The sequence below is a fragment of the Coenobita brevimanus genome, chromosome 1 (assembly GCF_032717465.1).
Source record: "Coenobita brevimanus isolate Jiangsu-jjx chromosome 1, ASM3271746v2, whole genome shotgun sequence".
In the NCBI taxonomy this organism is placed as follows: Eukaryota; Metazoa; Arthropoda; class Malacostraca; order Decapoda; family Coenobitidae; genus Coenobita; species Coenobita brevimanus.
The window spans coordinates 23,370,965-23,398,201 of record NC_136954.1 but is presented as its reverse complement, the minus strand read 5'-3'; the positions used below and the strand labels follow the sequence as shown (position 1 = coordinate 23,398,201).

Below are 27,237 nucleotides of genomic sequence, written 5' to 3'. Positions count from 1 at the left end.
GCGCCTCGCTCAGGTTGCGAAAAGTTTCACTGACGAAGTGGGTGGTTACTGTCCCCCTCGAGCAAGGGGACGGGTGTGTGCGTGTGTGAAGGTCACAGCCTTGCCCTTAGATCGGACTATATGAGCTCTCAGCTCCCTTCCGGGAGGGTAAAAGCTGACCATCACGACCATCAAGTGATCCTGACAGACCCGGTGAATTACACACACAGCCACCTTCTCTGCCTCCCCATCATGCCCTCGCTATCTTCGATCTTTATATTTTCATTTATCTTCTCTCTTCCTCCCTACTTTCCTCCTTCATCTCTCTTCCCCCCTCTCCCCACTCCCATTTTCAACTTACCCTCTGTCTCTTCCTTCCCTCTCTTTTCCTTTCCCTCTCTCTCCTCTTTCCTTGTTCCCTACCCCTCTTCCTTCCCTTTCCCCCTCATTCTCCCTCCCTCTCCCCATCCTACTGTCTTGCCTTCTCTCCTTCCCTTACGCTTCTTCCCTGTCACTCTCTTTCGCTCCTTCTCTCTCCCTGCTTTCCCCATTCTGATTGCCTTCCCTCCATTCTCTCTCTCTCTCTCTCTCTCTCTCTCTCTCTCTCTCTCTCTCTCTCTCGTCCAACACAAAGCAACGCGTCTCCCTTGACTTGTCTTAGTGCTGGTAACATCCAACTTGCTTATACTCAGGGAGACGGACAGCTAGCTCTGCCTGTGTGTGTGTGTGTGTGTGTGTGTGTGTGTGAGAGAGAGAGAGAGAGAGAGAGAGAGAGAGAGAAAGGGAGAGAGGGAGGGAGGAAGGGAGATTTCTTTGTGCCTGTGAGACTTCTTTGTTGATGTGAGCAAATGAAATGTTAAGATTGATGAGAGAGAGAGAGAGAGAGAGAGAGAGAGAGAGAGCATGGATGAAGAAAATGTAAAACAGCCTAGTATCACACCAGTCCATGTGTGAAAGTGACCAGACTAGGGAAGTGCATGGAAATGACTGAAGATGCAGGAAGTGTAGAGGAGGGAGAGGCCTGGTGAAACTTTAATGCCAGGGAGTAGAGGGGATAGAAAGTTACAAAATATATTCGCTTGTTAGGAATATACGTATTTTGCACAAAGAAGACACTAGAAAAAAGCAGAAGAATGATAGCTGCAAAAAATACATGGGAGTTTAGGATAGTTTAACAAGATATAGTAGTTTTGAAAAATACATTACTATCCCATATATATGGTAGTTGGAGATGTTAAGGAAAATACAAATAGTTACTGTCAATGCAGTTCTTTGGGTGGTTATAAAAAATTTGCTCTAGTTGCAGTAATATATGGTAGTTGCAGAAATCGAAGTTGCAGCAGTATGTGGTAGTTGTAGAAATAAAAGTTTCAGTAACATTTGGTAGTTGCATAAATAAGCTGTATAATTTGTGGTAGTTACAGAAATGCTCGGTCGATGCAAAAACCATTCTGGTAAATAATGCTGTATTGGCAGTGTAGAAGGTAATTGCAAAAAGTAATAGCTACAAAAATTTACATTGCTTTACCAGTTGATAATAATATATGTAAAAATGTATATTAGTTGCAGGAATAGTACGACAGAGGGACACAGTAGTTGTCTAGTTGCTCTCACTAATTTCTTTCCCTCCTCGCCAATCGCACTTTCCCCTCCTCCCCTCCTTCTTCTATCATCCCTCTTTCTTCTCTCGCTCCTTCCTCCTTGCCTTGTCTTCTCTCTCTGTTATGTCTTCTTTTCTTGCCTTCTGTCTCTCTACACTCTGTCTCCCCTACTTGCCTGCCCTCTATGCTCTCCTCTCTTCCCTCACCCCTCCACTCACCTTCTCCCCTCCACTCTCCCTCTCCCCTCGTTTCATTCCTACTTCCTACTTTCATTCTCCCTCTCCCACTCCCCTCCCATCTTTTCCTCTCTTCCTCTCTCCTTTCTGTATTCTTTCCTTCTTTTCTGCTGTCATTCCTTCGTACCTCCTTCCTTCATTCCTATCCACTAGCTTGTTCTCTCTTCCCCTCCCTTGCCCCTTCTCTCTCTCTCTCTCTCTCTCTCTCTCTCTCTCTCTCTCTCTCTCTCTCAAACAAGTATATTCGCGCGCGCGCTTGTGTGTGTGTGTGTGTGTGTGTGTTTGTGTGTGTGTGTGTTTGTGTGTGTGTGTGTGTGTGTTTGTGTGTGTGTGTGTGTGTGTGTGTGTGTGTGTGTGTGTGTGTGTGTGTGTGTGTGTGTGTGTGTGTGTGCGCGCGCGCGTCCACTCCAGCCATTGCCCTCATGCGTGACTCTGTGTATGAATTTTAGTTTACATTAGAGATTTTTTTTTTTTTTTAAAGAATCGTGGTGCGTAAAAGTGGTCTGTCGTTTAAGTGGCTAAACTGTTTTGAGGTTGTTTGTTAATGCCGTGACAACAAAAGGAGCCTGTGGAGAAAGTGGGTATGTACAGTATGTATATTTTTAACACCAGAAGAATTTTTGTAGTTTTAAGGAGAAGCTAAGTAGCGTATGGAAAGGGCAAATTCCGGAGGTCTTGATTTTTTTTTCTTTTTACAGGAGGTTATGTTGAGGCTATTCTTTAAAGAAAAAAAAAAGTATCACTCTACGTGCAGTTGTTTACCATTTCCGGAGCTAAAGTTACTTATGATCTTAAAGGCTAAAATAGTCTGCCTCATAATTAACCTATAGGTCATCTGTAACTGTAGCTGCATGACGGCTGAGAATTGGACCCACGTTGGTGTAGTAATTTTCTCTCAAAATTAATACTTGCCTCCTGAAGCTTCTTGAAAATCTCACAGGACACCATGTATCTGCTTGCTGCCAACAGACGATTTTTGTTTCATGCTATGGAAAAGGTAGCATATACAGAAGGCGCGTGTGTTCATGCTGACAAGAGACGATTTTGCACAGATATTTTTTTAAATCTAGAAGGGTTAGTTTATCTTCCACTAACCTGTTTAAAAGTTCAATAGGATTAGGAGAGTGGCGTGTTGAGCAGGTAACTATTCTGTTGCTACCACCAGATGATTTTAACCCGATTTTTTACTTAGAGGGGATGAGAGGGTTTCATTTGGAGAAAGCAGACGATTTTACTCAGCTTAAAGGGAGAATGTTTCACGTGGAGAAGGCATAGTGTGTATACTTGCCACCACAGACAATTTTATTCAGCTGAAAGGGAGACGATAGCGTGTAGATTTTACTCAAGGAGAGGTGATTTTTCTTTCGTCCTAGATGGGTCGGAGAGTACGTGTGCAGAACAAAAAAAAAAAAGGAAAAATCTTGCTACCAACGGACGATTTTCCTCAGTTTAGATGCATTTTTAAACCAGCAGGATTAGATATAGCCTTGGCTGCCTCTTTACCAGCTTAGCAGACAGTTATTGGCGTCCATTAATTACACTGTTGATTAGGAGTTTCATTAAATAGCCAAAATGTCAAAGCTCCTCACACTAGCACATTGAGGCGTCCCCACAACACAGAATTAGAGGATGCTGTATTGGACTATCCTATTTTTAAAATGTGTAGCCAAAGAGTAAAATGTTTTGGAATATGCATAATGAACTAGACAAAATCAAAACCTCATATTAAGCGTCCTTAAAAATGTATAATGTGTAAAATATTAATTCTCTCTCTCTCTCTCTCTCTCTCTCTCTCTCTCTCTCTCTCTCTCTCTCTCTCTCTCTCTCTCCATCCAGATATTGTGTTTGGGAACGGTCATAACATCTCGAGCTTTGTTTACCAAATTCCCGGTTGGGTAAAGAGACAAAGTAGCCCATAAGACTGGTCAGAGAGAGAGAGAGAGAGAGAGAGAGAGAGAGAGAGAGAGAGACTTACCGCTCTCTCACCTGTAGTGTGGCTTTGTTGTCATACTCTGCCTCCTGTAAGCTGGCCAAAATAACTGTAAAGGTATATATGATTCTCCTCGCGTAAGTAGAGGAAATTGGGGAGGGATGTTGAGATTGGGGTGGGGGTGGATGAAGAAGAGGAGGAAGAGAAGTAAGAGAAGAAAAGAAGGAGAAAGAGGAGAATAAGAAAAGAACAGGAAGGCTTTTGACTAATAATAAGAGTATACTAAGGTCGTGAAGGGACACGTTCCACAACCATTTCCTATACTACAACACGCATCTATAGAATTTGTAGTTGGTCTGTATTTCTTTTATAAGGACGAACAGGCTGGGTTAAAAGACATTACTGTTACGTTCTCTTGACTGGCCTGGGAATCAAGATCCGGCGATTATTTCTGGAGCGATGATAATGATGATGATGATGGGGTGATGGTGACAGTGATAATATTGATGGTGATGAAAGTGGTGGTGTTACAGCATACCTGATTCAGTGTGACTTATCTTTACCAATTAAGGTGGGGAGAAGACTAATTACCTTTAACAGTTAACAGGTGTTCCAGCATAACCACCTGATATTTAGGAACTTAATTTTAGTAATTGGTCCCTTAGATCACGAACGTAAGCCCAGACAGATGCTAATGGAAAGCAGAATCAGTGTATAATGAGCATAACAAAGAGGAAAAAAAAACTACTCTATTCACTTTACTAAGGCCTGAAATTGCCATCCCTCCATTTTTTAGGTATAACAGTAGATTAGCACTGGAATATTATGCTAGTCACGAGAAGTGGTACCGTGAGGATGTAGAGTCACAGAACTGCTTTTTTTTCTACGACTGAGCCACGTGAAATAAGGTGGAAAAGGATGAAAATCTGGCCAAAGTTAAAGAACTATCGTGCTGCAAAACCTCCTGTATCACCTACAAGACGACCATACACCCAGACAGGTAGCCCAGCATGTCATGTGGATTACGTGGAAGTGGAGGCTGTATTCTTTTTAATGCAAGGAAGAAGGAACCAAAGGCCAAGAGCATGCAAAATTGTACCTCAAAGAAAAACAAAACAAGTTAACAGAGAGCCAAAATCAAGATCCGTTCATTTCGAGTTGCCTGGACACATTGCGTTTAAAAGACTGGAGATCATAGGCAATAGGAAAGACAAACAGAGGCAGACAGTTCCAGAGGGTACCATAGAAATTCCAGGTGTACTGGGCCTGATAAATCACTGATGAAGAGGTGTTATGTACCCTGATGTGTCACCTAGAACACGAACCTTTGCCCAGATCGATGGCCATGTGACGCTTTTTATCCGTGAGTACGATCCTGCGGCAGACTATCTCGATGCCACGAACCAGAATATATAAATTCCATAACAGACAATATCAGTGTAATATGCATAATAAATCTCTTAGAAACAGGTGCAACGAAGCCTCCTACGTCACCTAGAATATGACCATATGCCCAGACTGGAAGCCTAATGATGCAGAATATCAAGGTGTAATGTAGTGTTGTAAAAAAAGGTATCGTTACTCAGGTGTCTGATAGGTACGAAAACGAGCACTACAGTGGCTGCTATCTCCGAAGGGTTGGTACTCCTGCGTGGGAGACGTATCAGTTAATACCGACGGTGATATCTTGAAACGATACCTTCTACAGTAGGGCTTATAGTAAAATATAACCAACAATGGTGGATATGCAGGGGTACCAACAGTTTCCAACCCCCCCGGCATGTATTTCAAAAGCCATTGTCGTTTGTCATGTTGTTTCGCACAAAATTGTAACGATACTTTTTTTTGCAGTACATAATAATAAGTCGTAAAGAAGCTGGTATCACGAACTCGATAGTCACCGAGGCCTGTCTTCTCGTCGGTTGAGGAAGCTCCTTAACACTGTTTCCTACGCGATTTGTTTTCCTACGCAATTTGTTTTGTTCTTTATATCTAACCGCTCAATTCTGTTACATAAATCCTTCCAGCATCGTCGTACTCTGCCTAAGTAACGTACAATAGGATATTAACCACCCACATCCAAATATAAATCGCTAAAGAAGAGGTGTTATGGAGCTTCCCTAACGGGCAAGAATGCGAGCCCTACGGTTGCATTCTCACAGGATTTTGAGCCTGCTCTAGCTTATCTTCCCGTCACATTAATATTGTTGTGATTGATGTGAGTATAAATATGGTCGATATTAACTGGATATAAAGAACATAGAAGGATGTTAAAAATTGTCAAGAAACTGGTGTAAGGAAGGCAGCCAGGCATAGAAGCACACGACACCTAAATAACAAACACACGCCTGTTAGTCGTGTGGATGGCGTGCCAGTGGGAGGTGTGGAGGGGTATGCAGAGTGGAGTTACAGTGGATTAGCGTGGTCGTAGCTGGTTGCACTACGCTACAGGAGCATTTCCCGTTATAATGTGCCACGCCGAAACAGCTGAGAGGCCAAATCCCTGTTAAGAGGCGTAGTATTCACAGCTTTGCCAGTCTCCTCATCCCTACTCTTATTGTTAATTGTGTGAGCCGATTATATTTGACGGTAAATTTGAGTGTCTTAACTGTTGATATTGCCGTTGTGAGATTTGCTGTTACTATGACCATTATAATATTTTACGATTATATTTCTGGTAGTCGATATTAGTTTTCGCAATCGCAGTAACGCAGTATTCTCAGGAATTGTGGGCTTTTCTGTTTTTGTCCCGATCTGTGTGTTGGCCTTTACAGTAGGATAGGACTATATGCCACGATTACATTTACGATACTCTTCTCTACCTGTCCATATTGCTTTTCGTAACCATGGCAACACAGAGGATTATCAGGTAATTTGGGTTTTGCTCCTCGTTTGAGCCTTTGTTACCCTTTGACTATATTTTACGGCTGTCTTCATTGTCCCGTTGTTACCTAGCTGTCGATTTTTTTTTTTCAACAGTGGCAGCACAAGATTTTCATGGATAGTTTTGTTGATACGGCGGCTTGTTATGCTGCTATTAATTTTAAGATACTATTTTATTCCTTTTTCTGATCATTCTTGCTGTTCCAGTAGTGCCTAATTGTCCCTGTTGTTTCGCGTAACCATGGTAACGCTGAAAATTATTTAGGGATTGTGGGTTTTGCTATTTATATGTATCATTTGTGTGTATCACTCTTAATTTTAGGATGCGATTATTCAACAATTATATTTTAAGGTTTTCTTGATTACCCTGCTGTTACCTAAATGTCGGTATTGCTTTTCGTTACCATGGCAGCATCTCTCTCTCTCTCTCTCTCTCTCTCTCACACACACACACACACACACACACACACACACACACACACACACACACACACACACACACACACACACACACACACACACACACACACACACACACACACACACACACACACACACACACACACACACACACACACACACACACACACACACACACACACACACACACAGTGACAGGAAATAGATGTAATTGCCCCTAAAAAATTACCTGTGAGGGTAACTTTTCCTCCTTCCTGCAAATTTCGAAATGGAAAATGAAGTGAACTCGGCCAGGTGTGAAATACGAACATAAAGGTGTGAAGGTTGAGGTGACAAAAATGTGAAAATCAGGAAGGATGTACCACTGAGGCCTGGAGAGAGAGAGAGAGAGAGAGAGAGAGAGAGAGAGAGAGAGAGAGTAAAAGTGGAGGTGTGAAAATAGTGTGTCTATGTTGTGGTAAAATAACACTGGCCTCTGTATTTTCTCTGCCACTGTCTGTCATCCTGGAATGAAAAATATGGTACATCTGGGCATTGTACCTGACAAAAAATATGAAGAAACACTTTTAGATTATATTTCTTCCCAGTACAGTTTGGTTTTGATTATTACTTGACCCCGCCTTGGAGGGGCCCGGGGGCGGGTATTGTTTTCTCTCGGTTTGTCTGTCTGTCTGTCTGTCTGCCTGCCTGTCTGTCTGTTTGTCTATCTGTCTTTTAACAACTTTACGCGAAACCTACTGGTACGATTTTGACTAAAATTACAAGGATGATGGGCTATGTCCTCCTGATGGCCTGATTAAATTTTCGGCCAAATAGCTCCAAGGCCCAGGCTGTAGGCCCCAAAAATGTATAAAAAAAAAAAATCGCCATAACTCCTTTCAAATTAGTCCTAGCGACATGAAACCAAAACTTAAAGGTGCATCTTTCTAATCTGCATTCTGTAACATTCCTCGTTACACGAGAGGGGGGTCACCCCCAACTGGCGGTAGGGGGGTTAATGTTAGGTGTGTCAGGCATAAAATTTCAAATTGGGCACAAAATCGTCATTTTCACCCGATTTACTCCAAATCTGATATGTGACATCTTTGACTAGATATCCTGTTGTGTTTATATGTCACACACTAAAATGATTGCCGGTTTGCTGTGTCATGGCACCGCTTCTTGTATTTTATATGGCAATATTGGTGAAAAAGTTAAACCTCTTATGGTCAGTGACAGTTTTAATAGTATATTCTAACCAGTGACAGGAGATTAACTCCTCTCTCTCTCTCTCTCTCTCACACACACACACACACACACACACACACACACACACACACACACACACACACACACACACACACACACACACACACACACACACACACACACACACACACACACAACGCTCCTAGTGGCTTGCTTTGGTGAACTATACAAATTCCTCTGCAGTGAACCTTGTGTCGTCTCGCCCAGACCTCCTCTCTGCCCCACCGTGACGAAACTGCATGACAAGTTTGGCCAGCTTGTAGAGTGACCTGCTGGTGGTGTCAGGTGGTGGAAATTTGTAGAGGAAAAGCTGGTGGCACGGTGGAAATGGTGGCAGTTTTACTAAGTTAACCAGTTCAGTGCGAGGATATTTTTTATTATTGTTTCTTCCGGACTGTTTTGTTGTCGGTACTGACGGACGAATTGTTTCCTAGAATGATAGAGAGAGAGAGAGAGAGAGAGAGAGAGAGAGAGAGAGAGAGAGAGAGAGAGAGAGGTTTCGAATTGGATGGGTTGGATATAGCCGTCCTTTATCATGTTAGTACTATGCCATGGCACCTAAAGTCGAATTAACTTGTTTAAAGTAGTTAGGGGGATGGTGACAGTTTGGCCAGGCAAGTAAATAAGGATGTGGAGAGGGGGATGCTATGGCTCCTTGCTCCGTCCGCTATTGCATTGACACTCATTTTGGGTTAGGTTTGGCTAGATTTGGTTTTGTTTTGTTACGTTTGGGTTGGTTAAGTTATGTTAGGCTCAGTTAAGTTGGATTAGGTTAGGTTGAAGTTTGGTTAGGCTAGGTTTCAGTGGGTTTGGTTTTGTAAAGTTAGGATGTTAAATTAGCTTAGGTTGTTAGGATAGGTTTGGGTTTGTTAGGTTAAGTTAGCTTTGGTTTGGTCTTGTTAGGTTTGGTTTGGTTTTATTTAGTTAGGTTGTTAGGCTAAATTAAATTTGGTTAGATTAGGTTAGGTTACTTAAACGTAGACGTGGTGACGGATGCAACTGGGGTTAAATGATTCCCCACACCCCCCTCCCTGCCTGATTCACTGAGCATTAAACGAAGGTTTTATACCAGAACATTCAGACTCCTAATTCGGCCTAAAAGTGTATTTAAAAAGCACACATTAGTATTATTATTTGTTATTATTATTATTATTATTATTATTATTGTTGTTGTTGTTGTTGTTATTGTTGTTGTTGTATTTGCTGTTGTTTTTGTTGTTTTTCTGGATGTTGGGGCTGAAGCTTAATATTTTCGGTGAATCTCGGGGTTTTATATATAAATAAATAAATAAATATATATATATATATAAATATATATATATATATATATATATATATTGTTACATAGCCTATCATTTCATCATCCTTTGTATAATTCTAACGTACAGTATGCTGCATGTTTGATCACGATTCGCCTCGTGGTTTCCATAGTGCGTGTTCTACCTCACTCCCCCCCCCCTCCTCCCTTATAGTAGAGTAAGTCGTTCTTTCTTTTGTTCAGAGCAGGAGTGTCAACTCTTTGTCCCCTATGGCTTCATTTGCGCGTCCTTCTTACAAATTGTATCAAGCTCTGCCGGCCCCTATATAATGAGCTCAGTCTCTGCATTAATTGCCACTTAGATCTACTTCTCATTTTATTCACATCTCTGTCCTCCCCTGTACAGTTATTTTTCTGAGTGCTCAGGAAGTCTCCAACCATCTAGCTGCTGTGTAATTGGAGTATAAGTGTTATTACATTTTTTCTTGTACTGTATAGCATAAGGTGTTAATTCGTAGGCCTGGTAAGGTTTCTGTGATTCATGTAAAGTTCATATTGTCAGCCATTATTAATAATATTTTGTATCTGTAATAATATATCTTGCATTAACTAAGCATTATCCGGTTTTCTCATTTTATCAGGGCTGACTTAGATAAATTTACTCTTGCTAATTTCGTGTTAATAGCGGCTATTGCAGTTAACCATATATTTAACCTATTTTTGCCATTACATTATCCTTATGAGTCCTGAATGTTTAGTTGTTAGTTTGAGCATTAAACTTTAACTTGTAATTTTACCTAACTCTTTTGTTTTGAACCTGGAACTTTGCGGGACAGTTTTCTCTGTTCCATAACATAAATTTGGCGACCTCTTATCAGGATATTCAGGATATTATCATAAGGATATTGCTTGATAGTTTGTGACTGTGATTTATTCATGATGTCTACTATTACTACTCTTGATGAAGCCAAAGATTTTTTGTCAAATGTGCAAACAGTGTGTGATGTAGAAAACAGAACAAAGAATGAACTTAAGCTTGTTGCTCAACAATTGGGAATTGCTGTTCGCTCTCATCATTCTAAAGATCAAATTGTTGACATAATTAATAAAAGCTTGTTTAATGTAACTCCTCCAGATGAGCAAACGCAGATTGAATTACCTAAGTTACAGCTAGCCCTGCAGCAGGCTCGTATTCAGGAGGCACAGGTACAGGCTCAGGCACAAATTGAACTTGCTAGGATTCAGGCAGACCATGAGTATCGCATGAAACAAAGTGGAACTGGATCATCTAGCTCTGATGATTTTGATATGGCTAAAAATGTTAAACTTGTCCCTCCTTTTAATGAATCTGATTTAACAAAGTATTGTCAGTTGTTTGAGGGGGTAGCTACAGGTTTTAATTGGCCCAAAAAGTATTGGCCAGTACTCCTTCAAACTGTTCTCACCGGTAAAGCTCAAGTAACTTATGCATCTTTGCCTCAGGATCAATCTGATAATTATGATGTAGTTAAGAGCTTGATTCTTAAGGCCTATGAGCTTGTTCCTGAAGCCTATAGAGTAAAATTTAGGACAACTTATACGCAAGATAAGCAATCCCATGTTGAGTATGCAAAAATCAAAAAAGATCTGTTAGAGCAGTGGTTAAATTCTAAGAATGTGGATTCTGATTTTGATAAATTTAAGCAGATGATTTTGCTGGAGGACTTCAAAAGGTGTATTAATAATGATGTAAGCCTATATCTTGATGAGAGAAGAATAGATAATTTGTCTGATGCTGCAGTTTTAGCTGATGAATATGTTCTCACTCACAAGAGATATTCTAAAGAAAAAAGGAAAGCTGAGAGTAAGTACGTTGCCTCTACTCAGAGTACAGGTAACAGGAAAGAGAATAAAGATGATGTTTCTCAGGAAGTAAATACCAGCTTCACCTCTAGATTTCAGAAAAGTAAATGTACTTATTGTAGTAAGCTTGGTCATACTACGAAGAAATGTTTCAGGAGACAGCGTGATGTGAAGAAAAAGGAGTCTTTAAATATTCAGTTAATTGGTCTAGTGTCCACCCTTGAGAGTTCCCAGAATTCTTTAACTGAGTTAACTGAACCTGCTTTGAAGGGTAAATTAAATTCTCATGATGAAGCTCCTCTTTTGAGCAGTAACATGGGTGACACTCTCAAGAGTTCATTTGCTAATTTCCTGTCTGATGGTTTTGTCAGTCCTCTGGACAGTAATGACAGGAAATCAGTTAAAATATATCATGATACAGGTGCCTGCCAATCCGTTATGCTGACCAGTGTTCTAGGCTCTAATGTTAATTCCTCTGATGAAACTGTAATCTTACAAGGTGTAGGGAATAATTACTTCTCTGTCCCTCTGTGCAGAGTCTGGTTTTGTTAATGGTTCCGTTATGGTTGGGTTGGTTGAGACACTCCCAATGTCAGGTGTAACTTTCTTACTTGGAAATGATATTAGTAGAAGTCAAGTGTGTCCAGCTCCTCAGTTGGCTAGTGAGCCGGTGGCTGCGGCCCAGGATTGTGATGTCCCTGATGTGTTCCCTTCATGTGCTGTCACTAGGGCTAAGTCTAAAGTTACTGGTGACTTAGATGATGATGATGATGTTATCCTAGCTGACACTTTTCTTGCTAATTTGGACCACTCACCAGATGAGGCAGTACCCCGTAGTGTTGATAATTTGTCTCGTCAAGAGTTGGTTGAGTTGCAAGTTGCTGACCCTGAGTTGAAAGGTCTAGCTAACTCTGCTTGCAGTGAGGAAGAGTCAGCTGGTGCTTCTACTTGTTATTATATAAAGTCAGGAGTACTTATGAGAAAGTGGAGGCCCCCAACAGCATCAGCCCACTGTGAATGGGAGGTTGTACATCAAGTTGTCATCCCTCGTGTTTGTAGGCAGGATATCATTAGAGTGGCTCATGATTCCAGTTTGGCAGGACACCTTGGAGTGAGGAAGACTGTGGCACGCATTTTGAAACACTTCTACTGGCCAGGTATCTTCAGGGATGATTCCTGGTATTGTAAGTCTTGTCACACCTGTCAAGTTGTGGGGAAGTGCAATCAGACCGAAAAGGTTGCACCTCTAGTTCCCATTCCTCCTTTTGAGGCGCATTCACCCGTGTGTTGGTGGATATTGTGGGCCCTCTTCCTAAGACTTCTTCAGGATTTTCTTATGTGTTGACCCTGATTGATATGGCTACTCGTTATCCTGGAGCCATTCCACTTAGAAATATCTCAGCAAAGAACGTGGTTAAGGAAATGCTCTTGTTCTTCACAAAGTTTGGTCTGCCCAAGGAGGTACAGTCAGACTGGGGAAGTAATTTCATGTCAAATGTTTTCAAGCAGTCTCTAAAAGAGTTGGGCATCACCCAGATCACGTCTTCAGTTTACCATCCCCAGACCCAAGGAGTGTTGGAGAGATATCATCGAACACTCAAATCGATGCTCAGGAAATACTGTTTGGAACATCAGAAAGACTGGGATAAAGGTCTTCCATTCGTTGTATTTGCCGCAAGAGAATCTCCAAATGAATCACTGGGCTTCTCACCTTTTGAACTACTGTTTGGCCATGAAGTAAGAGGACCCCTTAAGCTACTCAAGGAATGCTGGCTGTCGGAGGAAGATGACGTCAACCTGCTGGAGTATGTGATGAAGTTCAAAGAACGGCTGTCCACTGCTTTACAGCTGGCGAGAGAGAATTTAGGAGCTGCTCAGGAGAAGATGAAGACTTGGTATGATAAGAAGTCCAGGTTACGCCACTTTCAGTCAGGAGATCAGGTTTTGATTCTGCTACCGGTGCATGGGCAACCTCTTCAAGCCATGTTTAGTGGTCCTTATTTCGTGGAGAAGAAACTCAGTGATGTCAACTATGTCATTGCCACACCAGATCGTAGAAAGAAGAAGCAACTTTGTCACATCAACATCCTAAAGTTATATCACAGGCGGGACGAAAATAACCCAGTCTGCACTGTAGCTGTTCCACCCGAGTCTGCAAGTGAAGTTCTCCCATGCAGCATGAGCCTGAGTGATAGTTTGGGGAAGAATCCTGATATCATGAATGATCTCCAGACTAAGCTTTCTCATCTACCTCCCGAGGAAAGGCAGGAGCTTTCGGCATTACTGCAGGAGTACCTGCAAGTGTTCTGTGCCACTCCAGGAAGAACCACTGTGTTGACGCATGATATCGATGTTGGAGACGGAAAGCCAATTAAACTGCCTCCTTACCGTGTGAACCCAGTGAAAGTTCCTCTCATCCAGAAGGAGCTTGGCTACCTGTTGGACCACAAGATGATTGAGCCCTGTCAGAGTGAGTGGAGTTCTCCTGTCACTCTAGTCCCTAAGCCAGGTGGGTCACAGCGGCTTTGCATCGACTACAGACGTGTTAATCAGATAACCAAAACAGACACTTACCCTCTCCCTCGCGTGGAAGAGTGCATAGACAAGATCGGAAAGGCTAGGTACATAAGTAAGTTTGATTTGTTAAAGGGATACTGGCAAGTACCTATGACTGAACGTGCTAGGGAGATCTCATGTTTTGTAACACTAGGAAAGACTTTTGCATGTTCTGTAATGCCATATGGTATGAAGAATGCACTAGCCACATTTCAGAAGCTCATGAATGTTGTAACAGAGGGTTTGGCAGGGTGTGTTGTTTATATTGATGATGTATTAATCTTCAGTGACAGCTGGAAAGATCATCGATGCCATGTCAGTAAATTTCTTGAGCGTTTGGTTCAGGCTAATCTTGTAGCTAATTTATCAAAGTGTGAGTTTGGTCAAGCTAAAGTTCAGTACCTTGGGTACGTAATTGGTGATGGACATGTTGCACCACCAGCAGCTAAGGTTCAGGTTATAAGTGATCTTCCCAGACCTAAAAGTAGGAAAGAGCTACAAAGATTTTTGGAAATGGTTGGTTATTACAGGAGATTTGTTCTTAACTTTTCAATTCTTGTATCACCACTTACAGACCTACTGAAAAAGGGAGTTAAATTTGTCTGGACCGATGACTGTGAATCCTCTTTCAGCAAACTTAAAGCTATCCTATTAAGTCAGCCAGTGCTCGCTACTCCAAATTTTGCTAAGCCTTTTAAGATGGCTGTTGACGCAAGTGATACAGGAGCTGGGGCTGTTTTGCTGCAAGAGGATGATCAGGGTATTGAACACCCTGTATCTTATTACAGTAAGAAGTTCACTCCACCTCAAAAGAACTACTCAACTATTGAGAAAGAGCTTTTGGCCTTGATTTTGGGTTTACAGCATTTTTCATTTTATTTGTGTTCTGATTTTGACCCCATAGTCATTTATACCGATCATAACTCACTGAAATTCCTTAGTAAGTATAAAAGATAAAAATCAGAGATTGACAAGATGGAGTCTACTTCTTCAGGAGTATTCATTAGACATACAACATATCAAGGGGAAAGAAAATGCTATTGCAGATTCCTTATCTAGATTTTAGACAGATTGTTTTAGAGTAATAAGAAATTTCCTTTGTAAATTTCTTTTTCTTTGTGGGGAGGTGTTACATAGCCTATGATTTCATCATCCTTTGTATAATTCTAACGTACAGTATGCTGCATGTTTGATCACGATTCGCCTCGTGGCCCCCATAGTGCGTGTTCTACCTCACTCCCCCCCTCCTCCCTTATAGTAGAGTAAGTCGTTCTTTCTGTTGTTCAGAGCAGGAGTGTCAACTCTTTGTCCCCTCTGGCTACATTTGCGCGTCCTTCTTACAAGTTGTATCAAGCTCTGCTGGCCCCTATATAATGAGCTCAGTCTCTGCATTAATTGCCACTTAGATCTACTCCTCATTTTGTTCACATCTCTGTCCTCCCCTGAACAGTTGTTATTTTTGTGAGTGCTCAGGAAGTCTCCAACCATCTAGCTGCTGTGTAATTTGAGTATAAGTGTTATTACATTTTTTCTTGTACTGTATAGCATAAGGTGTTAATTCGTAGGTCTGGTAAGGTTTTTGTGATTCATGTAAAGTTCATATTGTCAGCCATTATTAATAATATTTTGTATCTGTAATAATATATCTTGCATTAACAGAGCATTATCCGGTTTTCTCATTTTATCAGGGCTGACTTAGATAAATTTACTCTTGCTAATTTCGTGTTAATAGCGGCTATTGCAGTTAACCATATATTTAACCTATTTTTGCCATTACATTATCCTTATGAGTCCTGAATGTTCAGTTGTTAGTTTGAGCATTAAACTTTAACTTGTAATTGTACCTAACTCTTTTGTTTTGAACCTGGAACTTTGCAGGACAGTTTTCTCTGTTCCGTAACAATATATTTGTGCTCTGACAGAAACTAGATTAACTGGAGTCGATAAGTTGGATTTGGAGGATGGTATACGTTTATTGATATCTGGCCGACAGGACGGAATGCATTATCAGGGAGTAGGATTGTTGCTGGGTTGTAAGGCAAATAAGGCTTTATGTGAGTGGGATCCTATAGATGAGCGATTGTTATACGCACGGTTTAAATCAAATCATGGCAACATCAGTCTGTTTGTGTGTTATGCACCTACTAATGATGCACTCGATGAAAGGAAAGACACATTTTATGAAAAGTTGCAAGAAGGAGTAGGAAGGGTACCTAGACATGATGTTTTGATCTGCGTTGGAGACTTTAATGCAGTAATGGGCTGTTCAAATGAGGGATTTGAGGCATGTATGGGTAAGATGGGAGTTGGTAGTAGGATGAGTGAAAACGGAGTGAGGTTTGGAAGCTTCTGTCTAGCAAATGACTTAGTCATCGGGGGCACACTCTTTCAGCATTGCAGTATACACAAGACAACTTGGGTGTCGCCGTGTGGAAAATATAAAAATCAGATTGATCACATCGCTATCAGTAGGAGGCATAGAAGTTCTCTGCTAGATGTTCATGTTAAACGGGGAGCGGATATTGGTAGTGACCATCAACTCAGCATTGCAAAAATAAGGTTTAAACTTAAAAATCAGAAGAAGGAAAAATCTGGTGTTGGTAGATTCGATATTGTTAAGCTTAGAAGGGAAGGAGAAGAAAAGGAGGAATTCAGATTAGAATGCAGAAATAGGTTTTTGGTGTTGGAAACGTTGGAAGAGGGGGAGAGAAGTGTAGATGAGATGTGGGAGGATGTGAACAAAGTTTTGCATGAGACTGCTGAATGTACGATTGGAAGGAGACATTGATTCAGGAGAAAGAAATGGATGTCAGAGGAAACGTGGGATATGATAAAAAAGAGAGGTGAGGCTAAATTGAGGAGTGAGATGCAATGCGTTGATGAACGAGAGATTGAATTAGCAAGAGCTGCGTACTGGAGTTTGAATTCAGAAGTAAGAAGGTTAGCTAGGAGAGATAAAAGAAGATGTGTGGATGAAAAGGTTGCAGAGACTGAAATCTTAATAAACAAAAATGATGGACAGAGTCAAAGAATAGCATATGAATCGATTAGAGAACTGAGTGGTTATGCAGGTAAACGCAAGGAAATACCAGTTAGAGACAGGGAAGGAAATTTATTGACCAAAGATGGAGATATTAAAAATAGATGGAAAGAGCATTTTGAGACAGTTCTTAATAGACCAATACCACCAGAGGAGGATATACCGTCTGCTCAGGAAGATTTAAATATAGAAACAGGAGAGTTGAGGCTTGCAGAAGTGGAGAAAGCAGTAAAACAGTTAAAGAATAATAAGGCACCAGGGGAGGATGGTTTATTTCCGGAAATGTTTAAAGTGGAGGGGGATAGATTAATAATGATCTTGACCAAGCTATTCAATAAGATATGGGTGACGGGGTTACTACCATCAGTTTGGAAGAATGGTGTAATTGTTAAAGTTCCGAAGAAGGGAGACCTGAGTGAATGTGGTAATTGGAGGGGAATCTCTTTGTCACCGATAGCTTTGAAAGTTTTCAGTAGAGTGTTGTTAAATAGGTTGGAGCCGGTGGTTGAGGGTATTCTGAGGGATGAACAGGCTGGTTTTAGAAAGGGACGTGGTTGCAATGATCAGATCTTTATAGTTAGGCATTTGATGCAGCAAGTTAATGAAATGAGAGTACCGTTAAGTCTTTGTTTTGTTGATTTTGAAAAGGCTTTTGATAGTGTTTCGAGAGAGACTATGGGGAAGATCATGAGACATTATGGAATACCAGAGGAGTTTGTGAGGGTCATTATGAACATGCATGAGGACACATTTTGTAAAGTGATGGTTGATGGTTGTCTGAGTGATTCGTTTGAAGTCAAGTCCGGAGTAATTCAAGGTGGTGTTCTATCGCCTTTACTATTTATATTGGTCATTGATTACATTATGAAAATTCGTTGGAACAGAAACCGGTGCAGGTATACTTTGGGGAGAGAACAGGAAACTTTTGGATTTAGATTATGCAGATGATATAGTTTTGATTTGTGATGGGCCAGAAGAGATGCAGAGAGTGTTGGACTGTTTGGTGAGTGAAGGTCGCAAGGTGGGTTTGGTTATTAATTGTGGAAAAACTGAAATAATCAATATGAATATGGAAAATGCGCAGGAATGTGTAATTGGAGGTATGGTTGTAAAGCAAGTTGATAGGTTTAAATATTTAGGTACTTATTTAGCCAAGGATGGTTCTTTGAACTTTGAATTCGAGGAAAGGTTAAAGAAGGCTAATCAGGCAATGGGAATGCTTAAAAATATTTGGAATAATAACAATTTCTCTCTGCATACAAAAATCAAACTTTATAAGGTAATGGTTAGGAGTATCTTAATTTATGGACACGAGTCTTGGTACAGCACAGTGACTATGGAAAATAAATTCTTGGTGTTTGAAAATAAAGCACTTAGAAGAATATTAGGAGTTAAGTGGTGGGAAAGGATACCAAATAGTAGAATTAGAGAAATAACGGGAGTGCAGCCGGTCGATGAATATGTTAGATTCTCACGATGGAAGTGGCTAGGACATGTGTATAGGAGACAGGGAATAGTACGAGGTACACCAGGGTGGGTGGCACTTGGTAGGAGAGGTAGAGGAAGGCCAAAAGAGACGTGGGTGAGGACAATGAGACGGGAAGCTGGAGATGAGTGTTGGGGAGATCTTGAGGAGTTAGCACAAGATAGGATGTGGTGGTGTGAGTTCATCGAGGCCCTATGCATCCCCGAGGGTGCCACAGGAAATGATTGATTGATTGATTGATATATATATATATATATATATATATATATATATATATATATCTATCTATCTATATATATTTATGTATATATATATATATATATATATAATAATAATTTCCATTCTCGCTACTTGTAGACGAGGTTATTCAGGTTTAGGTAGACTTTTCAGCCTGAGGACGTACTGTACATATTATTTTTGTTGTTGTGGGGGAGGCGGTGGCTGAATCGGTAGAGAGGCCGCTTGCAGTCCTGATGGACGCAGGTTCGAATCCAGGCTGGGGCAGGGAACAGTTTAAGGATTTGAATTTCAAAAAAAGCAGACTTTCCTGATCTACCAGATGACCCGCCGACATGTCGTAAAAATACCCCCGCTAATACCAGTACACCAGTCCTGTATGAGACAGCTCTAGCATGTATTCAATATGGACGGTGAGTGTTAGCGCCAAAGTGGTGACATGTGGAGGCGTAGGACTACTGGGCCTTGGGATAGGCTGCCCCCGAGATATAGGCCCTGAAGCCTTTACCCAGAGTCGGACACAGAAAAAAAAAAAAAAAAAAACTTTGACTTTTCGAACTGCCGAGGCTAAACATCGGCTTTATTTACTACTTCATTGCCAATTGTCCATCCTGAGGCTGAATAAAATCGTCCCACTTGACAATAGTATAATAGAAATTACCTTCTCAGTCTGAAAAGTTTAATGGAGGCTGATTCTAACCCCCTGGCTACATAGCGTCTCGAAATCCGAATAAAATCGTATGAGGAGTTGAAGAGGGCGTCGCGAGGCCAGGGCGGCGGTACAGTGCCCGTGGTGTGGCAATTTTGTAAAGTACTTGTTTACTTGCTTTACTGTCTGTATCTGTATTTATCTTATAACTTTATACGGCTGTATTTATTTGTTATATGCTTATGTCTCAATCTATCTATCTACACTATCTCTCTAGATAAATAGATGCAGATGTAAGTATTTAATTTGCTACCTACAGTATCGGTATTTGTATAAAAAAAAAAATTCGTTATCTGCCTATCTATCTGTCTATCTACTTATCTGTATATATCTTTTTGTGTCTGTATGCCTGTCTGTTTATCTATCTCTATAGGCTGTATCTGCCTAGGTTTATACAATAGTGCCTGACTCCATCCCGTAAAAGCTGCCCTCGACAAAAATACCTTTACCCATTTTATCCCTAAGGTTAGGAGAGCCATACAATAGTGAGGGTTTATAAAGGCCATGTCTGACACCTTCAGTCCCAAGAGTCCATCTAAAGCTGAAAAGAAGTATAGAGATAACGAAAATAAAATAAGACAGACAATCATAGTGGGGTACATAAGCCTCCTCACTCGCAGAGTCTGGTGTCACCAACGCATATTATGACCTGAATATATTCGTTTGTAGGCAGCAACAACAGACAGACGGACATGTTACTGTACTTGTAGGATAACCATCTCTTTCAGTAGCTATATTTCCATAGTATATCATATCAGCAACAGTGTATAATCTCGGTGAAGCGTTATTTGAACTGAATATGATCATCTACGGGCAGCAAGAGTAAAGTAGAATATCCACAGTTAATGTCTGAGGGAAATTGTAATAAACTTTTTGCTGTAAGCTGAATAAGATCGTCTGTAGGTACCAGGTAGCAGGAATATTTTATAAAGTTAGTCTATGATTCTGAAGTGGGTAAACCAGCGTTCCATTAGATCCTTTAAGGTGGCTTCATTTGTGTGTTTTGAAAGCTGAATAAAATCGTCTGAATACAGACTACAGTGTAACACGTCATCCTATTGAAAAACGTAAACGACTTTTTCACTAGGTATATGAAGGCTGTTTCATAATCTGTATATCTGACCCAAAAGTACGCAGAATGCTATCATCAGTGGATTTATCATTATTATCATCATCATCACGTCTCTTTTTCCTTCCTGGAGGTGGGGTGAGGTAGGATACGGAAAGCAGTAATAAGGAATGATTACGATAGCTGGAGAACTAATCAAACTCATGGTCACTGAAACGAGCCACACACCCATTCATTCATCAGTCAAGTTCCTGGAATCCTGACTCCACCTGAGAGGCACACCTATCCACACGTAATTAGCACACAGTCAGGCGATTGTCAGATTAAAAATGGGGCACCAAACCGCGTTCATACACTCCTAACATATTTCATCAAACCTGCTCGAATCCTTGTCAGTTCCATAGCCTCGTAAGCGTCCACACCTTTCTTTCTCACATACTCGTTAACTATATCTGTTGACGTTCACCTTGGCCTACCACGCTTTTTCTCACCTTCAAATTCACTCACATAATTAATAGGCTATCCTCTTCTATCTATCATTTATAAGACTATACCATCTAAGCACACTCTCCTCAACTCAGTCCACGGATTTTCTTGCTCCCCATCTCCCACTAATCACACAACTTCCCATCCTCTCCATTCTCTTCACATCACACGCGTTTCCCAAGACGTCTCTCTTCACCGCTGTAACTCCTGGCTTTTCATTTTCATGTCACCAGCCTCGTCCCCGTGTGCTAGTGCGGGTACTAATACGCTTTCGTGCAGTTCTAATACAATTGCCACGCTGGACAGAGGAAGACTAAATTGCAGCCTGCCGTGCTGCTGACAAAAAAAAAAAAGTCTGTTGGATTAAATGTATTAAGGCATTTTCACTTGGTCATTGTTATAATTTCACTTTTTAACATTTAGGCTGTTCATATAAGTCAGAAATATGCTAATTCCGTGTCAGTTTGTCATGCTTTATGTTTATTAAATTCAAGGAGGTATGAAAAAATATTTATGTCCAGTGTGTGTGTGTGTGTGTGTGTGTGTGTGTGTGTGTGGTGTACTGTAATGTGTGGTGTGGTGAAGTGTCGTGTGCAGTGTAGTGTGGCATACCGTAGTGTAGTGTAGCGTAGTGTAGTGTAGTGAGGTGTAACGTTGTTTAGCACAGTGTAGTGTAGTGTGTTGTAGTGTAGTGAAGTGTGGCATTGTTTAGTGTAGTGTAGTGTAGTGTAGTGTAGTGTAGTGTAGTGGTGCAGTGCATTGTGATGTGTAGTGTAGTGTTGCGTACTAGCAGTGCAGTGTAGTGTAGCCTGATGTAGTGTACCGAAGTGTAGCATAATGTAGTGTAGTGTTGTGTAGTGTACAGTGGTGTAGTGTTGTGTCGTATACCGTGGTGTAGTGTAGCGTACCGTGGTGCAGTGTTGTGTAGTGTAGCTTAAAGTAGTGTACCGTGGTGTAGTGTAGTGTGGTGAAGGTATTGTGGCGAGGGGCAGTCTCCCATATTTCCCCAGTAATATAACCATAGGTAAAATCCTACTAATAATCTCCGCCACTTTATAGTATTTTCAGATCCGGCGTACAGTACATTGCGTTTGACTCCTTTGTATATTATTTTCAACCCCTTCTGTGTTGTTATCAACGCCTTCTGTGTTATTTTCAACGCCTTCTGTGTTATTTTCAACATTGTCTGTGTTATTTTTAACTCCTGTGTTATTTTCAGCGCCTTCTGTGTTATTTTCAGCGCCTTCTGTGTTATTTTCAGCACCTGTGTTATTTTCAGCGCCTTCTGTGTTATTTGTAACGCCTTCTGTGTTATTTTCAATGCCTCTTCTGTTATTTTTAGCGCCTTCTGTGTTATTTTCAGCACCTCTGTTATTTTCAACGCCTCTTTGTTATTCTCAACGCCTTCTGTGTTATTTTCAGCGCCTTCAGTGTTATTTTCAATGCCTTTTTGTTGTTTTCAACGTCTTCTGTGTTATTTTCAGCGCTTTCAGTGTCATTTTCAGCGCTTTCAGTGTTATTTTCAGCGCCTTCTGTGTTATTTTCAACGTTGTCTGTGTTATTTTCAACGCCTTCTGTGTTATTTAGAACGCCACTGCATAGTATATTCAGCGCCTTCGTTCATTACTGTCAATGATTCATATACCATTTTCAACACCCTAGTATAATAGCTTCATCGTCTTTGTGTATCTTCAGTGTCTTAGTACTATTTTAGGCTCCTTCGTATATTACTTTCAGAAATTCGCCTTCATCTTTCCAACGCCTGGGTATATCTTCAAACGACATTATATTGCAGCACAAAATCGACAGTGCATTAATTTTCTACCATATATCCTGAAGTTAGGGACCTTGATTTCCACTAGACTTCTGTGAGTCGTCTTCCAGGGGACAGTATGATTTGAGCAGGAAAAGATGATCGTCTCTTTATTATCTATTTAATTCTTCTCTCGCCTCAGCCACCCACCAACAGCATTGAATCTGTCTTCTTTTCCACGTGCTCAGTCGACATTAATGTTTGATGATAAGAATTGTACCTTCCTCCTCCTCCTCCTCCTCGTTCTTGTTCTTCTTCTTCTTCTTCTTCTTTCTTATGATTTTTTTTTCCGCAGCAGCAGCACTAAAATCAGCCCATCCTCTCTTCCCCAGGCCCAGTCAGCACTGATCTCCGACGCGGTGAGGGTGGTTGCTGAGGCGCTGACCACACTACTAAAGCACAAGAAAGTGGACGTGTTTGGTGAGTCTCCTGGGCTGGGGGCGCCGCGGATCATCAGCTGCCACAGTAATGACGCTGATCAGAGCGTCTGGGAGCACGGCGAGAAGATCACCAGGCACTTGAGGAAGGTGGGTCCAGGAGTAGGTGTCAGGGTGGGGTATTAGGGTGCAAGGGTGAAGTATTAGGGTGCCAGGGTGGAGTATATGGGTGTCAGGTGTATGGGTTATTAGGGTGTCAGGGTGGGGTATTAGGATGCCAGGGTGGAGTATTTGGGTGCCAGGGTGGGGTATTTGGGTGCCAGGGTGGGGTATTTGGGTGCCAGGGTGGAGTAATTAGGGTGCCAGGGTGGAGTATTAGGTGTCAGGGTGGGGTATTAGGGTGTCAGGGTGGGGCATTAGGGTGTTAGGGTGGAGTATTAGGGTGTTAGGGTGGAGTATTAGGGCGCCAGGGTGGAGTACTGGGGTGCCAGTGTGGAGTACTGGGGTGCCAGGGTGGAGTATTAGGGTGCCAGGGTGGAGTATTAGTGCCAGGGTGGAGTATTAGGGTGCCAGGGTGGAGTATTAGGGTGCCAGGGTGTAGTACTGGGGTGCCAGGGTGGAGTATTAGTGTGCCAGGGTGGAGTATAAGGGTGCCAGGGTGGAGTATTAGGGTGCCAGGGTGGGGTATTAGGGTGCCAGGGTGGAGTATTAGGGTGCCAGGGTGGAGTACTGGGGTGCCAGGGTGGAGTATTAGTGTGCCAGGGTGGAGTATAAGGGTGCCAGGGTTGAGTATTAGGGTGCCAGGGTGGGGCATTTGGGTGCCAGGGTACAGTATTTGGGTGCCAGGGTGAAGTATTTGGGTGCCAAGGTGAAGTATTGGGGTGCCAGGGTGGAATATTAGGGTGCCAGGGAGGAGTATTAGTGTGCCAGGGTGGAGTATAAGTGTCAAGAACGTCAATTAGGGTGTCACGATATAGGATTAGATGTCAGTGTGGCATAATGTGGTGTTAGGATGGACTTGGAGAAGATGTCAAGAGTGAATTAAAATAAAAAAGACCACCAGGGACTTGAGGAAGGTGGATGAGTAGTTAGATGTGCATTTTAGAGATGTTAGGGTGCTAGAGAAGAGGAAAAATAATTCCTTAGGGTGGAGTATTATGGTAACCGGAGGCTGTTGTTGTTTTTTGTTGTTGTTGTTGTTGCTTAACCCTGGACCTCCTGACCATGTGTACCCGTCGACCACAGGTAAACAACCGCCCCTATAAGGTTGTCCTATAGGTTCCGAACACCGTTGATATTATGTCTGTGTTTTAGTGTGGCATGTGCTGTGCAGTGCTTCATTATGTGTGTTACGTTGTTTGGGTTTAGTGTACAAACGAGGCACATGTCGTCTGTGATTATACCCAACCCAAATCTAAACTGGTATCTGAGGAGGGCTGAGTGATGTCCTGCTTTAAGCCTAGCCAGGGGAACTCGACCAGCTCTGTTTAAGGACACCTCTGGTGGGTGGACGACAGGAGGTGTGGCACGTAGTAGTGTGGTCCGATCGGGGTGTTGTTTTGCCCTCCTCGTGAGGTGGGTAGGTAGGTGTTTCTTCAGTGATAGTGTGGGAATGTCTGTGGTAGGTTGTGTTAGCTTGTAGTGTTAAGTGTCAGGGTGGGATAGTAGAGTGTTAAGAATGATGGGTGTGGTGTCTGGGTGTAAAGCTAGGGTGTGTGGAATATTAGGGTGTCCAGTTGTAAAATAAGGTTGTCATTGTGGAGTGTTAGGGTGTCAGGTTGTGGAATTCTGCTGTCAGCGTGGAATATACAATAAAGGTGTTAGGATGTAACATTACGTTGTAGTATGCAATATTAGGGTGTCAGGATGTAGAATTATGTTGTAGTATGGAATATTAGGGTGTCAGGATGTAGAATTATGTTGTAGTATGGAATATTAGGGTGTCAGGGTGTAGAATTATGTTGAAGTATGGAATATTAGGGTGTCAGGGTGGGCCTGGGGTAAGGTGTCAAGAATAAATAAAGACGATGCCAGACACTTGAGGGAGATGTGTAATGTGTTATGGTGGCACTGTGGACATGTTATGGTGCTAAAGAGGGTAACTATTGCACTGTACCCTATTTTACCATAACATGCCAGATTTTCGTCTTGTTGCGACTTATTTAACGTAGCTGAATGGCAGAAAAAGATATTGCTGAAGTTCTACATCCTCTCCCCAGCACTGCTTCCTGACTGGCATCATATTCTAGTGTTAATCTATTGTTATAGGTCAGCATTCAAGGTGGAGAGATGGCAGTTTTAGGTTAAGTTAGGGTAAAAAGAGTATAAGTGGAATATTAGGGTACAAAAAGTTCATAGCCATAGTTCATTTGCCTTCATATAGCACAGATTTTCACGTAGCTCATTGGCAGAAAAGACACGGCTTGACCTCCTGCTATTCTGTCTTTGCCTTTAACTCATAAAATAGTTTTGTTAGTTACAAACCTTCTCTATAACAAATAGCCTGGAAAAAACCGGCAAGTGTGCTGCTGTCTGTTTTTCTTTGTAAGAGGTTTAGGGGGACAGGGTGAAGAAGTCGGCATCGAAAATTCTGTCGCCTATTAGAGTTCACTCCACCTGCTTTAAAAAGCAGTTAGATGAATCCACAGTAACTTAAACTTATCACTTTATTTGGCCACTTTTCAGTGTCATCTGTGTCAGTTGCTACAGCTTCACAGCAATGATTTCATAGACCGTGGAAAAAGTAGAAGCTGCCGGACTTTTGATGCTGACCGTACCTCTACCTCCAGACGTCATTGTTCAAATCAAGGAAAGTTTCTCAGATCGAGGGAGTGTCACTGCATCCTGGACAGAAGTGTTATGAGTCCATGGGGAGGCTGTACGTACAATAATATCCTTGAGTAAGCGAGGGAAGGCACTGGTATGGCAGCGGTGGTAGGGTGCTTAGCGGATGAGGTGTGCAGCAGGTTTATGGGAATATGACACAGACAGCAGCAGGGTGAGCTGAGGCACGGGGGTGGTGGTGCACTGTTAAATGCACATTACTATGTTAACGAGAGAGAGAGAGAGAGAGAGAGAGAGAGAGAGAGAGAGAGAGAGGTGGAGTCTCGATTTGACACTGATACCGCTCAAGGGTCAAAATTCTCTCTCTCTCTCTCTCTCTCTGGAATTGAAAATCATAAAAAATAGCAAGATCAGTAAAATTAATAATATAATGACAAGCAGCAGCACTGGGATTGCAACACCCACGCCTTCCAGCTGGTCCAAGTGTCGAATATTTTACCTTGCCGTGTGACCTTGACCTTCGACAAATTACTCTAGAAATCTACTTGCTTCATCCTTGCCTAGCTTATATCCTTTCCACCAACTTGACTCAGATTAGGTCAGAACTGTTTGAGGTGACTTTGTCCTGTGAAGCAAACAGACTGTCAACCGGAAAAATTGTACATTATTTGTACAACACTTTTTGACAGTTTAACATAACGAATATTCATAACAGTTGTCAGCTCAGTTAAAAGCCATGTGTGTTCATACTGGAGGGTTAATTTGACTAGTAACTAAGGAGACTCACTGGTATCACATAGCTATAATTTATCAAAATTACACGCAGCCACGACTTAGTATTTGATTTGGGAGAGTGGACCAGTACAATTACATGAAAGCAATCCAGCAAATAAATTCGTTACCCGTACTAAGTGTTGGTGTGTGTTTCGTGCATTATCTTGGTATTGTTGGTGTGTTTCTTGCATTATCTTGGTATTGTTGGTGTGTTTCTTGCATTATCTTGGTATTGTTGGTGTGTTTCTTGCATTATCTTGGTGTTGTTGGTGTGTTTCTTGCATTATCTTGGTATTGTTGTTGTGTTTCTTGCATTATCTTGGTGTTGTTGGTGTTTTTCTTGCATTATCTTGGTATTGTTGTTGTGTTTCTTGCATTATCTTGGTATTGTTGGTGTGTTTCTTGCATTATCTTGGTGTTGTTGGTGTGTTTCTTGCATTATCTAGGTATTGTTGTTGTTGGTGTGTTTCTTGCATTATCTTGGTATTGTTGGTGTGTTTCTTGCATTA

At 41.6% G+C, this 27,237-nt stretch overlaps 1 protein-coding gene across 1 annotated transcript in view; it reads left to right on the top strand.

Annotated features, from left to right (window-relative positions):
* The first annotated feature begins 6,592 nt into the window (after window positions 1-6,592).
* Window positions 6,593-27,237, top strand: part of LOC145392203 (glutamate receptor 1-like) — a 65,593-nt gene continuing 44,948 nt past the window's right edge. Inside the window, exons 1-3 of the mRNA XM_080266692.1 lie at window positions 6,593-6,615; window positions 22,200-22,332; window positions 23,126-23,320. Of these exons, the coding sequence (XP_080122818.1) occupies window positions 6,593-6,615; window positions 22,200-22,332; window positions 23,126-23,320 (351 nt within the window). The remainder of the gene's footprint in view (window positions 6,616-22,199; window positions 22,333-23,125; window positions 23,321-27,237) is intronic.